The sequence below is a fragment of the Fonsecaea nubica genome, assembly GCF_001646965.1.
Source record: "Fonsecaea nubica strain CBS 269.64 chromosome Unknown Scaff10, whole genome shotgun sequence".
NCBI classification, from domain to species: Eukaryota; Fungi; Ascomycota; class Eurotiomycetes; order Chaetothyriales; family Herpotrichiellaceae; genus Fonsecaea; species Fonsecaea nubica.
In genome coordinates, this window is record NW_019173683.1 from 332,073 (window position 1) to 344,370 (window position 12,298).

Consider the following 12,298-nt stretch of genomic DNA (forward strand, 5'->3'; position numbering starts at 1 on the left):
AGAGCCCAGAAGTAACCCAAAAAAGAGGACAGCCCCATCGAAAAATGACTGTCCCCAATAGATCCGAGAGCAAAAAACAAACAACAGCAAACTACAAAAATTATGTTCATCATATCGTGACATGGAGAAAAATAGCCCTCGCCTTGCAAACATGGCCAGATGCGTCTCCGGGTATCCAAACTTTTCCAACCCATTCATTCCCACATTCCCTTCCGCTTTGTCCTGCCTGCAGCTGTCCCTGCTCTGTTTCCCTGTTTCCCTGTTTCCCTGTTTCCCCCAATTTCCAACCCTTCATTTCCGGCCGTTACATGTCGATCGGGCGGATGGATGCCATACCGCTGCTTGGCTTCTGGCTTCGGGCTCCCATTTTTACCGATCTCACCCCGGATTGTACGTGGACAATCCCACTCCTGTTCTGCTCGTGAACAGTATCAGTATGTGGTGTAGCAACCTCGTGCCATTCTCCGGGAGTGTTGACCAGCCTTATCAAGCCACCACAGATCGCTTTCCTCCTTAGTTCTGCTCGGAGATATCGTCTGACCTGAAGCCCCTTCTGGCCTGCTATGGCCTCAAATAGTTCGACCGATCCAATATCAATGCTGAGGCTGTGTTTCCAACATCATCACAGCTATGTTGTGAAATAAATAAATAAGCAACAAGCGCCGACAACAAAACATATAGGCAAACCTAGAGATTTCTATCTCATGAGGTCTCCCTTGGGAGTTGTTTTCACCGTGTACATGCACAAGCTGGCCAGATGTACATCATCCTTAGTGCAGGAGTCGATGACGAGGAAGCATATATACACGGCTTCCATCCTTCTTTCAGGTAGATCGTCCAAAAGGACAGGATTTTGGGTGTTAATCTTGGAACAACTCAGCCGAAGATCGTCGGCTCGAGCAGACCTGGTTTAACCTCGCCCAGAACGTTTCTGCTGTGTAATTTGCCGCGTCGGATTTTCGACCCAGCAGCGTCATACCTTGGATACACGCCTCTGCTTGGTCGTAGAGACCCTGGTAGTCTGTGTGCGCATGAACCCATTTGTAATTCGGATTCGCAGGATTATCCCAACCCAGCAGCCAGGTGATGAAAACTTTACAAGCGCTCCCCATTGCGCGGACAAGAATGTCTGTCCAGGGCTCGGTGAGAATGGCGCTGCCGTTGCAAACAAAGTGGAATTCCGAGTTGTCACGCACAGACGGTTTGTGTTCGGACAGCGATGCCTGTGCAATTTTTGCGATCGCGCACGCATTATCATGCCGCAGCTCTGTGATCAGGTGGCAGGTAGTTCGTAGCCTACGTTGAGGCTCCATCGTCTTTTCTTCACGGTCGATCTGAGCGATCGTGTCTGCCAGTAGCAGGCATCCGTAGTGCCAGTGCCCGTCTAAAATGACGTACCATGATTGTACGTGCGGTTCGAGGGAGTTGTGTTGGCTGACACAGTCGTTCATGAACGGGCCGTATGTTTTATTCCACTGTTTGTAGACCTCGAGAGCCTCCTGAATGCACTTTTCGAGTTCCTGAGGTGAGGTCCGACGGAATGCCAACATCTGTAGCTGCGCCACTTTGCGAAACATGAGGACTTTGACCGGGATCGCTTCCTGAAGCACCAGAGCCGCCTCATCAAACTTGCAGGGCCACCGTGGCTGTGTTTTTCGGGGGCCTGCCCACTTGAAGTTCAGGAGGTAGTCTCCCCACAAAGCGCGTTTATCGTGGTCGGGGCTTTTATGGCAGGATAAATACTCCTCGTGATCGTCATGACAGTCGCCTCCAAAGTCGTCAATATCTTCCCGAATCATGGCGCAGTCCTCATCCGGAATCACCAATGGACGTCTGCTAATAGCTGATGAAGTCGTATCGCACATGACGCCGAGCCAAAACAGGAGGTTGAACGTCTGGTGGTCCTTGAGGGCGAGAGCGCCCATAGATCCATGCCCGCAGTCACCGTTCGCTTTCGATCGCAGCCTCCGGTAGCGCTCAATCTTGCGCCTCCACGAGAATAAATTTCGAACTGCCGTTTCGAGATAGATGGGTGGGGACGCCAGTGCCTCGAGATCACTTGCGTAAAAGGGATTCCACTCTTCGTTGACTATTGTGCCCATGGCAGGATCTGCGCATTGCGTGAAAGGTTCATAAAGGGAGGAGTTCTCCGAGCCTCGACGGCTGTTCGTCGAAGAGTCTGCCGGCGAGGTCTGCGCGTCTGGCTTTCCGTCGATCGGTCTCTGGGTAAGGGCGAAGATCATATACGCAAGGATCACCTTGAAAGAGTCGATTTCGGAGCTGGACTGGATGGCGGTTTTCGCCTCGTGCCAGAGGGTCTTTTGGATAATTCGTTCGCATTCACTAGACAGCATCGGCTCGTTGGACTGCCCTGATCGCGAGAACAAGCCCGTCATGTGGGTTTGACATGCCTTCATTTGCGACATGCCTTCCTTGCTTTTCCAAAACGAATTATGGGAGCCGTGGGACCACTGGCTGGCAAACGCCATGATAGCAGCATTAAGTGCCTTCGTGGCGGCACGGTTCTCCATGACGGACAATTCGCGTCCCCTCAAAAGGGAGAATGCGGAATCCAGACGCGAGACGCGCGAGAAGATTCGGTTGTCGCCCAGACGAAGTGCGGCTTCTTCGGCTGTCGAGGCAGGGCTTGCGTATGGTATGAGGTCTTGAAGCTCAGTCTCGTACGGACAATTCTTCTCCGTCACCCAACACGACAAGGAGTTCTCAAAGCTGTCGTGGTAGATGCGTAGTAGGCCACTTGCAATCATCGACTTCATTGCTGCATCGGCGAAATGGAGTTGACGAGTCGACAGGGGAGCTGTGGTTTGCCGAATGCCATTTGATGAGAGCGCCGAGCCATTCGGTGGTGCCTTGGGTCGCGTGCTTTCGGGCGAACCCCGATCAGTCGAGGTCGAGTAGCAATAACCGTGGGTGTTTCTGGTACGTTTGTTGCGTGGTGGCAATGAATCAGATTGGGCGGCTTCGTCCTCGCAGCTAGTCTCGGAACTAAAAGAAGTCAGACTCGGAGACGACTCGTTCTTGGAAGTTGTATTGCTGGAGTAGTTGGAGTTGGAAGCAGGTGAGGTAGACGACGAGTCGTGACGAATGAGCCCTAGGCCATTCCATCGTTCGTGGGTTGCGTTTTCTCTTGAAGAGGATTGATTCGAGAGGGGAACATCGCTGACAACAGGCAGTACGGGAGCCGCCGTGCCATTTGGCATTGGAGCAATCGAAGGTGCATTTAGGCTACGGTGCAAATCTCCACGGTAAAGCAGCCCCGACGCCGCCGAACCTTTCGTGAAGTCGCCGTTCCTAACATAAGTTGAATCGTAGGACTCATTAATCCCACTCTGAGCAGTGTTGTTGAAGGTCTGGGAGTTTGGCGCGAGTGGTGGATAGCTAATGGCATCCGCGAATGATGAATAGCCGTTAGAATATGTAGTTTGAGGGTTGATCTCTGGCAGCGTTGCCGGTTTGGTAATGCATTCGGGAAGACCGGTCGATTCCAACTTTCTCTTCACGCCTTTTGGTAATCCTTGAAGAGGAAGCGTTCGGAGCCAGTCGAATGTACACGTCTTGCTTGTTCTTGCACAGTTTGAGCAGGCTTCACATGTCGAGGCAGACGGGTCGAGTTGATCGTTCTCACGAAATGGGAAATTGACCACTCTCAAGGCGCCCGCGTCGCATGCTCTTCTGCTCTTGCGGCACTGATCACATGCTTGGTATTGTCGGCGTGAAGTTTTGGAGTATCCCGAACCGGTTGAGGTGCCAGCATGAACTGCACTATCGGAGACGACTGTAGCCATAGGGAATGACGATCAAGGTGATAACGAGGAAGAAACATAGTCTGTGTCGTCGGTGGAAGATGGGGAGAGGATTAAACGGCGAGGTTCAGTTGTCGCATCGCAAGAAGCGGAGTTGCACAGATCGGGACCAGAGGCCAGAGCCAACTCTTTCTCCACCAACAGCCCACAGCTCGATGACCACCATAGCTCAGCAGACGCAAGGATGCGAACTTGTTGCGTTGTAGGTGGGCACGGTGTGACCTGGGGAAGGACGGCAGGGCGAATGGCGAGCCGCAATCCGCTTCAGACCGCCACTAACTCTTGGGGATTACGAAAGGTGGAACGCTCCGGAGGTCTCAGAGCAGGGCGGGAGTTCTCGATGAGGATTTGTGCTTTCTGGCTGTGTGACCTTGGGCAGGGATTTGATGAGCTGGAGGCGACGAGGATGGAGAAAAGGATGGCTCAAGGCGGAAAGCGGGGGCTTTGGGAGGAGGTCGAAAGCTCGAGAAATCGGTTTTTCCGGGTGTCTTGGGATGCGTCCAAGCCATGATTCTGATGGATGACATGGGCTCGGGTGGGCTGAGATGGTGCCTGGCCAGCTTGTTGTGGTATAGCCACATGCAATAATCATCAAGGTTATTGCCCATTAGTTGGTCGACTAATGAGCGGAACACAAGCCCTGTTCAGCCTGCGACGGCCCCAGGGCTCCGCATTGCCCCCCCGAATCACTCTTGACTTGACAACTGCCACGGCTCTTGTCTCGGTAGGTTTCTCCATATTAATCTGCCCATCAATCCTGAGGGGGAATGGGTATACGGTAAGTGGCTAGTCTCTGATGGGTACGGTAAGGAGTATTGACTCTTCTTGGACAGATTACTTGCAGAGAGCTCAACGGGGTGCCCTCAACCGACCGAGCGATGTCCAACTGACCTCCTTGTTTTGGGCGCCACCACAGTCCACCGACAGCAAAAGCAATATCCATGGCAAACTTCCTGCGCATCCTAACAACTAGCTCATGGGAGTTACCGAGTTGTGGGGGAGGGTCCGGAAACCCTTTTAGTCGTAACTCTCTACGGGCGAACAAATGAGCCTCTCCTCAACTACCTACCTAGGCCTGCCACTGAGTGGCACCCAGGTGCCCTAAACCTGCTCCCCCTGTCCTCCTGCGGTCCGCCTAATCCAGGATGAGAGAAGAACTTGCCTCGCTGCGGGACAGTTGATGTTTGGCCTGTCAATAGTGGAAGGCGTCGACTGGCCCCACGACAAGGGCTTTACCTAGTTCATGGGGAAATGCTGCCAAAGAGTGCCTCAACCTGCACAATGCCACAAGAAGAGACGGATCAGCCGAAACCGAGACAGGAACCATTGTTTACAGCCGCCTGAGGAGGAATAAGTACCCCAGAAAAGGGCAAAAGAGCCAGGTCGACAGGTCAGATAGCGACCTCCCTCCTGGGGATTGCGAATGAGACTGTCAATACCACCCTACCGTCGCAACCCAGTCCCTTTTCAAAGATTCCAGGCCTTGCGTCTCCCACTCATCTGGGGCCTCACTTGTGCATGAGCCTGCAATTCTTGCCTCGCGGTAAACCCTTTGGGGTAGGGGGGCACTTCTCCTGGTTGGTTCCCACTGAAAATTACCTATCGACAAGAGGATGAAAGAGGCCAATCGTCTTGACTTGTCTAGAGTGCTCCGCCAACAATAGCAGCTGAGGTCCTAGTGACGAGTGATCGTCACTTAGGGTGATTCTAACGGGATGGTGCACTCATTCGCTGGGACGCCCGTGGGCCATTACGAGTACCAGCCTCGCCATCTTCTCAGATGCAGGCCTTTTCACACGATAGAAGTCGAGGCTACATGGTTGTATAGAGGCCTTCATTGGCTATGAGATGCTCCGGATGTCACTCTCCGCTGTAGCGACACCTGGCGACACCCCCTGGTGCCCCATTATGCCTGCAAGCAGCCACCACACTCCCAAAGGTAGGAACATTTATCCCTCTCTAAAGGACAAAGTTCACATGCCAAATGTCAGGGCCATCCTGCAGTACAGCTGTCCTGGACTCGCTGTATCTGGCCCATCCTAGCAGACTTTTGAATGCTCGGCAGTGGTTACCCCTTGGCAGACGAAGCCCATCTTGCGTTGATACCATGACTTACAATCCCTGGCGCTCCAGCTGTGCTCTCCTGTAAATTTATGCCTGTGGCCCGGTGGCACTATTCGGAGCCGACCGCATTGGAAGCTTCAGTAGATCGTGCGGACGAGACCAGGCCAAGGTTACTTTCCCTTGTATTGCGTCCGCAGTGACGAATGTGATCCTCATCACATATTGGAAGTAAAGCGTGTGAGGCCTGATGGTGCACATGAGGCAAGACAGTCATGTACTTGTCTTCATTTCGATCAGCTGCGAGACCAACTTCCTGTAGCTATCGCTAGGAGTAATTTGTGTATTACGAGGTGACCGATGCTTGACAGCATAGCAGCTCTTTTGCTCGGGAATCGTTCATCCAGGTTAACTCGAAACCTCAACATATACGTCAAATAATGTCCGAAGTCCTGTAATTTGGAAATCGCAGGGGAGAAACGTATGCGTACCATAGCCCTGCATGTTTTGTTTATCTCCTGGATGACTGTGACCCGTGACTGCGTCGGTCACCTTATGGATCATGCCCCAGGAGCCTGAAGAGTGGCCTTGACCCTGACCCTGACCACCACTGACAAACTTACTACCGATTTTCAGGAGGCTATCCATGAGTGCCGTGGTGGGGATAGTTTCAAAGTGCAAGCGGGACTTGGTCTTGGACAATCAATCAGTGATGATGGCCAAGTAAAATGAACAATAGTACTCACAGAATCAGCTTGAGAAGCAAGTTGACGCCCTCATACATGTCTCCAGCGCCAATCAATCGATCGCATTGTGAGTCAATGACTTAGTTTAAGGCGCTTATACTGATCAGATCAACATTCCGAATCCTGAAGTGCAGAGAGAGACGGACTACTTTATGCGAGCAGCGCTGAGTGATGCATGGAATCAAAAGGGGGCAGGAGGACTTGTGAGCGAATACCTCCTAATTCCTGGACCACCAGCAGGAATCAACTGGCTTGCACATTGGTTTGGAAGTACAGGCAAGCAAAGCGATGCCTGCTTCTTGAATATTTGAGGAGAGTTATCCGAGCATTTCAACCTCGTCTGATGGATTCACATGGACACGAACCCCATCTTGGCTAGTAAATCTTTTTGTACGGTCTTTGTCAGCACAGCAGGGTCGTCCATTTGAGGTCAGTGTCTGAATGAGAAGTGTCGACAAGGGGGATGATCCAATAGAGGAATACTATTGCCACCAAAATTACCTCATTCACGTTGGCAATCCTTGCTGCGTAATCCAAGGGAAGCAATGAGACAGAGTCAACTTCTGAATCACTGTACCCATCTCAAGGACCTCTCTTGAAGCGGTGCTTTCTTTTAGGCCACTGGAGACTTCCAAAAATCGGTGTCGTTAACAGGGACGAAGATTGAGAGAGCCGCCTTACAAAGGAGGACCTGAATACTTGTAGAAAGTGAATAAAGTGACTGCGCTAGGGTACCCCCTGTTGTTCTTCCGGCGAATCGTCTGGGCACCGAAAATGGGCCGAGCACGACTTTCGTTGACAGATTCTCGCCAGAGCTCTGCGAAGGACATTCGTAGTGACATCAATGACGGTTGAAAAGATCACAGTTGACGAGGTAAGTTTTATATTGTCGTGCTGATGCGGGTGCGCTTGCGCATGCGCGTGCTCTCGGATAAATAGTAATTCCGATTCCCGAAAACATCTTGTCGCAGCCGTTTGAATTTACAGTGCTCGCAAGTGAACAAACGAACGTCCCGCCTAGAACCCCTTCCCCAGAGCTCTGCCAGGCGCACTCGAGTGCTCTGATGCAAGTATCCTACACGAACTTTGCCCAAGTTACGGGTTGACCGAACAGAACTGCGCGCCTGTCGATTGATCGTCCGAGGAGGAAGAGTTGATCTCCAACAGAAAAATGTACAACCCGCCTTACCAAGGTTAGTCCGCGCAATTGTCTGTCGCACAAACAAACACTGACATGTGGACAGCATCGGGGCAATATGGCGCGCCGGGAGACTATACAGCTTTCCCCGGCGCACCACCTGGAATGGGTAAATTGCCCTCGAGTCCCCAGGAACAAGCGTGGCTAGAGTACTGACCAGTTTGTGCCCAGGTCCTCCTCCTGGTATGGCAGCCCCAGGCATGGGTGCTCCCCCTGGAATTCAGCAGCAAGAGGCTCACCAACCAGTCAGACCTGGCTCGTTCCCGCCTACGTTTCAACCCCCTCCCAATATGCCAAATATCAACTTCTCCGCACCCGTGATTCGCCTGGGAACCTCTGGTGCCTCCAAGCCCGACACCCCCGGTGGCCGTGAGGATCGAGAAAGAGGCGGACGAAGACCTGGCCTAGGCGCGGGACAGGGCTCGGATTTCCGTGGAGAGAGAGACCGGATCACCCAGATCCAGCCACCAACGAAGGAAGAGATCATCAAGACAATCTACGTCGGCGGCATCACCGAAGGGGCTGGAGGAGATGAAGGCATCGAACGGATATTGAACGCGGCAGGAAGTCTACGGAGATGGGTCCGAGCCACGGATGCCGACGGCAAGCCTTGCAAGTTTGGTTTTGCAGAGTACGAAGACCCCGAAAGTCTCAGTACTGCCATAGAAGTACTAAGGGATATTGAGGTTCCCGTCAAACGGCAGACTCCAGCTGAGGTGAAGGACGACGAGGATGTCGAGGTTGAGATGTCAAAGTTGGTGGTACGTAACGCGAAGGCACAAGTGGAGAGCAGTTGTACTGACGGGAATGCAGATTGTCGCCGATGAAAACTCACGAAGCTACATCGAACAGTGGCAAGAATCCCACGGTGGGAGGGATACGGAGCAAGTGGAAATGCGACTTGATCATGCTCGGAGTGCCCTGGACGCTGTCCTCAAAGATCTTCGCAATCCCACAGTTCAAGCACAGAAGGACGAAATGTCGAGTATTGACCGAGAGGGCGACGTCAGCATGACGGATGGAGCAAATGCAGAGAATGCGACCGGAGATGTGGTCACCATTCCCATCGCCATTGATGATGAACTCTCCGACATTCCAGCAGAAATGCGTGAGACTGTGGCAAAGGAAATCGCAGCATTCCGAGATCGGAGCAACCGCCGTGACCTGGAGCGTATGAAACGCGAAGAAGAGATCGAACAACAGGAACGGAATCGCATGATGAACGGTGATCGTTTCAACCGTCTCGCATCCCCACCTCCTTCAGCGCCTGCAGGACCGGCTGGCACAAACGGTATCCCGGTTGGTCCGAGAGGAGCACCTGCTGGGCCAAAAGGCTTTGGAGTGCAAATACCAAGAGAATACCAGAAAGGTGTTGTGTTTAATGGAACAACAATTAGCGGCGCTTCTGCATTTGAAGACGACGATACTGATGCTAGCGATGAAGAGCTCGAAAGACGACGCAAGGAGAGAAGAGATGCAGAACTTGAGAAACAATTCCTGGATCAGGAGCGTCGGTGGTTGAACCGGGAGAGATCACGGACGGAAGCCGTGGAACGCGTAAAGAAACGCGAAAAGGACGACGCTGGTCGCCTGGAGGAGGAAAAGGAAGCAATGCGCAAACGATTACACGACTGGAACGACGACACCGAGGCTTCTCGTAGAACCGAGGAGTACTATGCTGACCGAAGCATGTGGATCCGGAACCGAGCAAGCTTTCGCCAGCGTGAGATGGCAGACGACGAGGCAGATCGTGCAGCCGAACAACGAGAGCGGGCCCGCGAATTACATCAACGAGAGCGGGTGGATGCCATGGCAGACGATTTCCTCAGTCGACAGGAACGAGAAATGCTCAACAAAGAACAGGATAGACAAGAGGAGGACCGCGCCCAGCCTTCGCGCCGTGAACCTGCCCGCTTCAAGCTATCTCTGGGGGCTGCAGCGCAGAAAGCAGCTGCGCAAAGTGCGTCCCAGGTATCGAAACGCACCGTTGCAGATGTGGAGGGTCTTCTTGAGGATGAAGAGGAAGAATCCAAGGCTGGCACACGTAGAACGCTCATACCTATCGAATACGACGCCTCGACCACTGCCGGCATGTCAGAAGAAGAGCGCGCCCAAGCGGCTCGCCAGCTCGCAGCTGATATTCCTAATGATAAGGACGGGCTGTGGACATGGGATGTCAAGTGGGAGTTTGTGGACGAGAGTATCATTGAAGAGCGCCTGAAACCTTTCGTGGAGAAGAAGATCGTGGAGTATCTCGGCGTGCAAGAACAAATGCTCGTGGACGTGGTCGTCGATGCTCTCAGATCCAGGGGGAAGCCGCAAGACTTGGTCGGAGAACTGGAGGGTGTAAGTGCTCCGTGACTCTCGTGTGCTCATTGCAGATAACTGACTCGGCGACAGGCTCTGGATGAAGAAGCCGAAGTGCTTGTCCGCAAGCTCTGGCGAATGCTCATCTTCTTCTCGGAATCCGAGAAAAGAGGTCTCGCTGCCTAGTTTGGCGCAGACGGACGAATAGATGCACCAAAGCGCTCAATACGACCACCAGCAATGGCTCGCCAAATCGTCAGATCACAACATTCGGCCACGGCCCCGTTCGCCAATCGATTGCTAGTGGTTCACTAATGCAGATGGGTGACAGCCATTCTCCCACCGTCTGTCCTTGTGCCAGGATTGAAAGCAGGACGTAGGATATCTGCGTCAACGCCACCGTTATGAGACAGACGCTCCTATGAATGCGATACTGCTCCCGATATTCGAAGATCAAGAACGTGTCTTTTTCAGCAGACGATTGACTATCAATCATCTCTCTCAATCGACCCAGCCACCTTGATTTTCTCCCGATATCAATATGAGCGATGTGGTCCCGACCGCAAGGAAAATACATCTATGTAGAACCATAATTCTTGTCAAGCCAAGTTAACTGTACTATATCAACATGGTGATGTGTGTCTCGATGCCACAATTCACACAGTTCACGAGAAACAGGGATCTTTGGAGGACTATTGTGTTCTCTAGATGCTTGGAAGTGATTCCCTCATCATTCTACTGGGTTGGTTGGTTGGTTGACTTGTTGGCAATACTCTCATCTGCCTGTCTACATCTATCCCCTTTTCGTACCCTCCCGGTTCGTTTCTAGTCGCCCACCAGCATTCCCGCCTTGACCCCGTCGTTAGCGTCTCAGTCGTCGGCATCGTCGTCGCCCCATCCGCCCAACTCCCTCCCAACATCGCCAACATTCGGCCACCCCAGCCCCCCGTCGCTGGCATCCAAGCCGCTGCGCCTGACCATCTCGGGCCCACAGAACTCGACGCACCGCGCGGCCGCGACCTTGACACTGCGGACGACGTCCTTGATGCGCCTCATCCGGGGCGTTTCGTCGTCGGCGCCGCGCGCGCCCAGCACCCTCCCCAGACCGCGGACGTGCCAGAGGCTCGGCCCCCGCAGGCCCTGGCACGTGATGCAGGTGAACGCGACCAGCTCCGTCTCCAGCGGCGTCAGGGTCGAGAAGTCGCCCAGGTACAGGCCGTAGACGATGGCGATCTCGTGGATGCCGACCTGCGCGCGGTGCGGGCCGAACGTCGAAAAGATGCGCGGCCACAGCGTCCCGTAGATCGAGGTGATGGCCTTGACGCCCTGCGCGTGCAGCGATGGGAGCGTCAGGTTCGACCTGTACACTTGCACAGAAACCGGATGCCGGGACGGTGGTTAGCACTTGTATATTGAACGCTAGCCGGCGATGCGGGAGAGCGGAAGAAAGTCTCGCAAGAAAGGGGAAGGGAAGGGAAGGGAATGGGAAAGGAATGGCAGGAAACCTATGACTCGGAGGGGGATTGATGAGGGCAACGCAACGCACCACTGCTCCAGCTCCAACTCGCCGCGTTCTGCCTCTCCCTTCCCCTCGGTCTGCCGCTGCGCGAGGGGGATCAACGCCGAGAGAACCTGCGGCGCGCCAATCAGGACGATCTGCTTGAGGAGCACGTCGCGCAGTCTGTCGGAGAGGCGGGTCCGCGCTTCCGGCGTCGAGAAGGCCGTCTCGTGCGCGGTGACGTGCGTCCAGAAATCGGCGAGGAGTTGCGGTCGTGGCGAGACCGTGAGGACGGTGGCCTAGATGATGTTGCGTGTTAGAGAGAATTACCTTTTTTGGGCGGAGTGGAGTGGAGTGGAGGGGAGGTGTTGCGATGGAGGAATCTCTCTCTCTCGCGCGCGCGCGCCCGCCAGCATAAGGACGGGATTGAGGTATCCCATCCCGCTCGGGATATCGAATTGATATGACTTTTATCCCTCTTCTCGCTCTCTCTTTCTTTCTTCCTCCAAACAGTCCTCCTCTAATCTCTCCTCTCGAGTGGACAGGTTGAACTCACGATGATGATATACCAGCTCTCGCCCCCCACCTCTTCGAGCAACGACTCCTTGACGTCCCTGCACAATTCATCCCATTGTTCCTGTGTCGGGGACGACGGGGTCGACAT

At 53.7% G+C, this 12,298-nt stretch overlaps 3 protein-coding genes across 3 annotated transcripts; 1 reads left to right on the forward strand and 2 right to left on the reverse strand.

Moving 5' to 3' along the window:
• Positions 1-860: 860 nt before the first annotated feature.
• On the reverse strand, positions 861-3,806 carry AYO20_02401 (hypothetical protein; the record flags this gene model as incomplete). The annotated part of the gene is made up of 1 exon (XM_022640705.1): positions 861-3,806. One exon carries the CDS (start codon positions 3,804-3,806, stop codon positions 861-863), a length of 2,946 nt encoding a protein of 981 aa, XP_022503354.1.
• Positions 3,807-7,802: 3,996 nt separating this feature from the next.
• AYO20_02402 (hypothetical protein) lies at positions 7,803-10,322 on the forward strand (the record flags this gene model as incomplete). The annotated part of the gene is made up of 5 exons (XM_022640706.1): positions 7,803-7,824; positions 7,876-7,938; positions 8,001-8,590; positions 8,643-10,175; positions 10,230-10,322. 5 exons carry the CDS (start codon positions 7,803-7,805, stop codon positions 10,320-10,322), a joined length of 2,301 nt encoding a protein of 766 aa, XP_022503355.1.
• A 684-nt stretch (positions 10,323-11,006) lies between these two features.
• AYO20_02403 (hypothetical protein) lies at positions 11,007-12,298 on the reverse strand (the record flags this gene model as incomplete). Its single annotated transcript, XM_022640707.1, has 3 exons — positions 11,007-11,496; positions 11,683-11,933; positions 12,191-12,298. The coding sequence occupies 3 exons, from the start codon at positions 12,296-12,298 to the stop codon at positions 11,007-11,009; spliced, it is 849 nt and encodes a 282-aa protein (XP_022503356.1).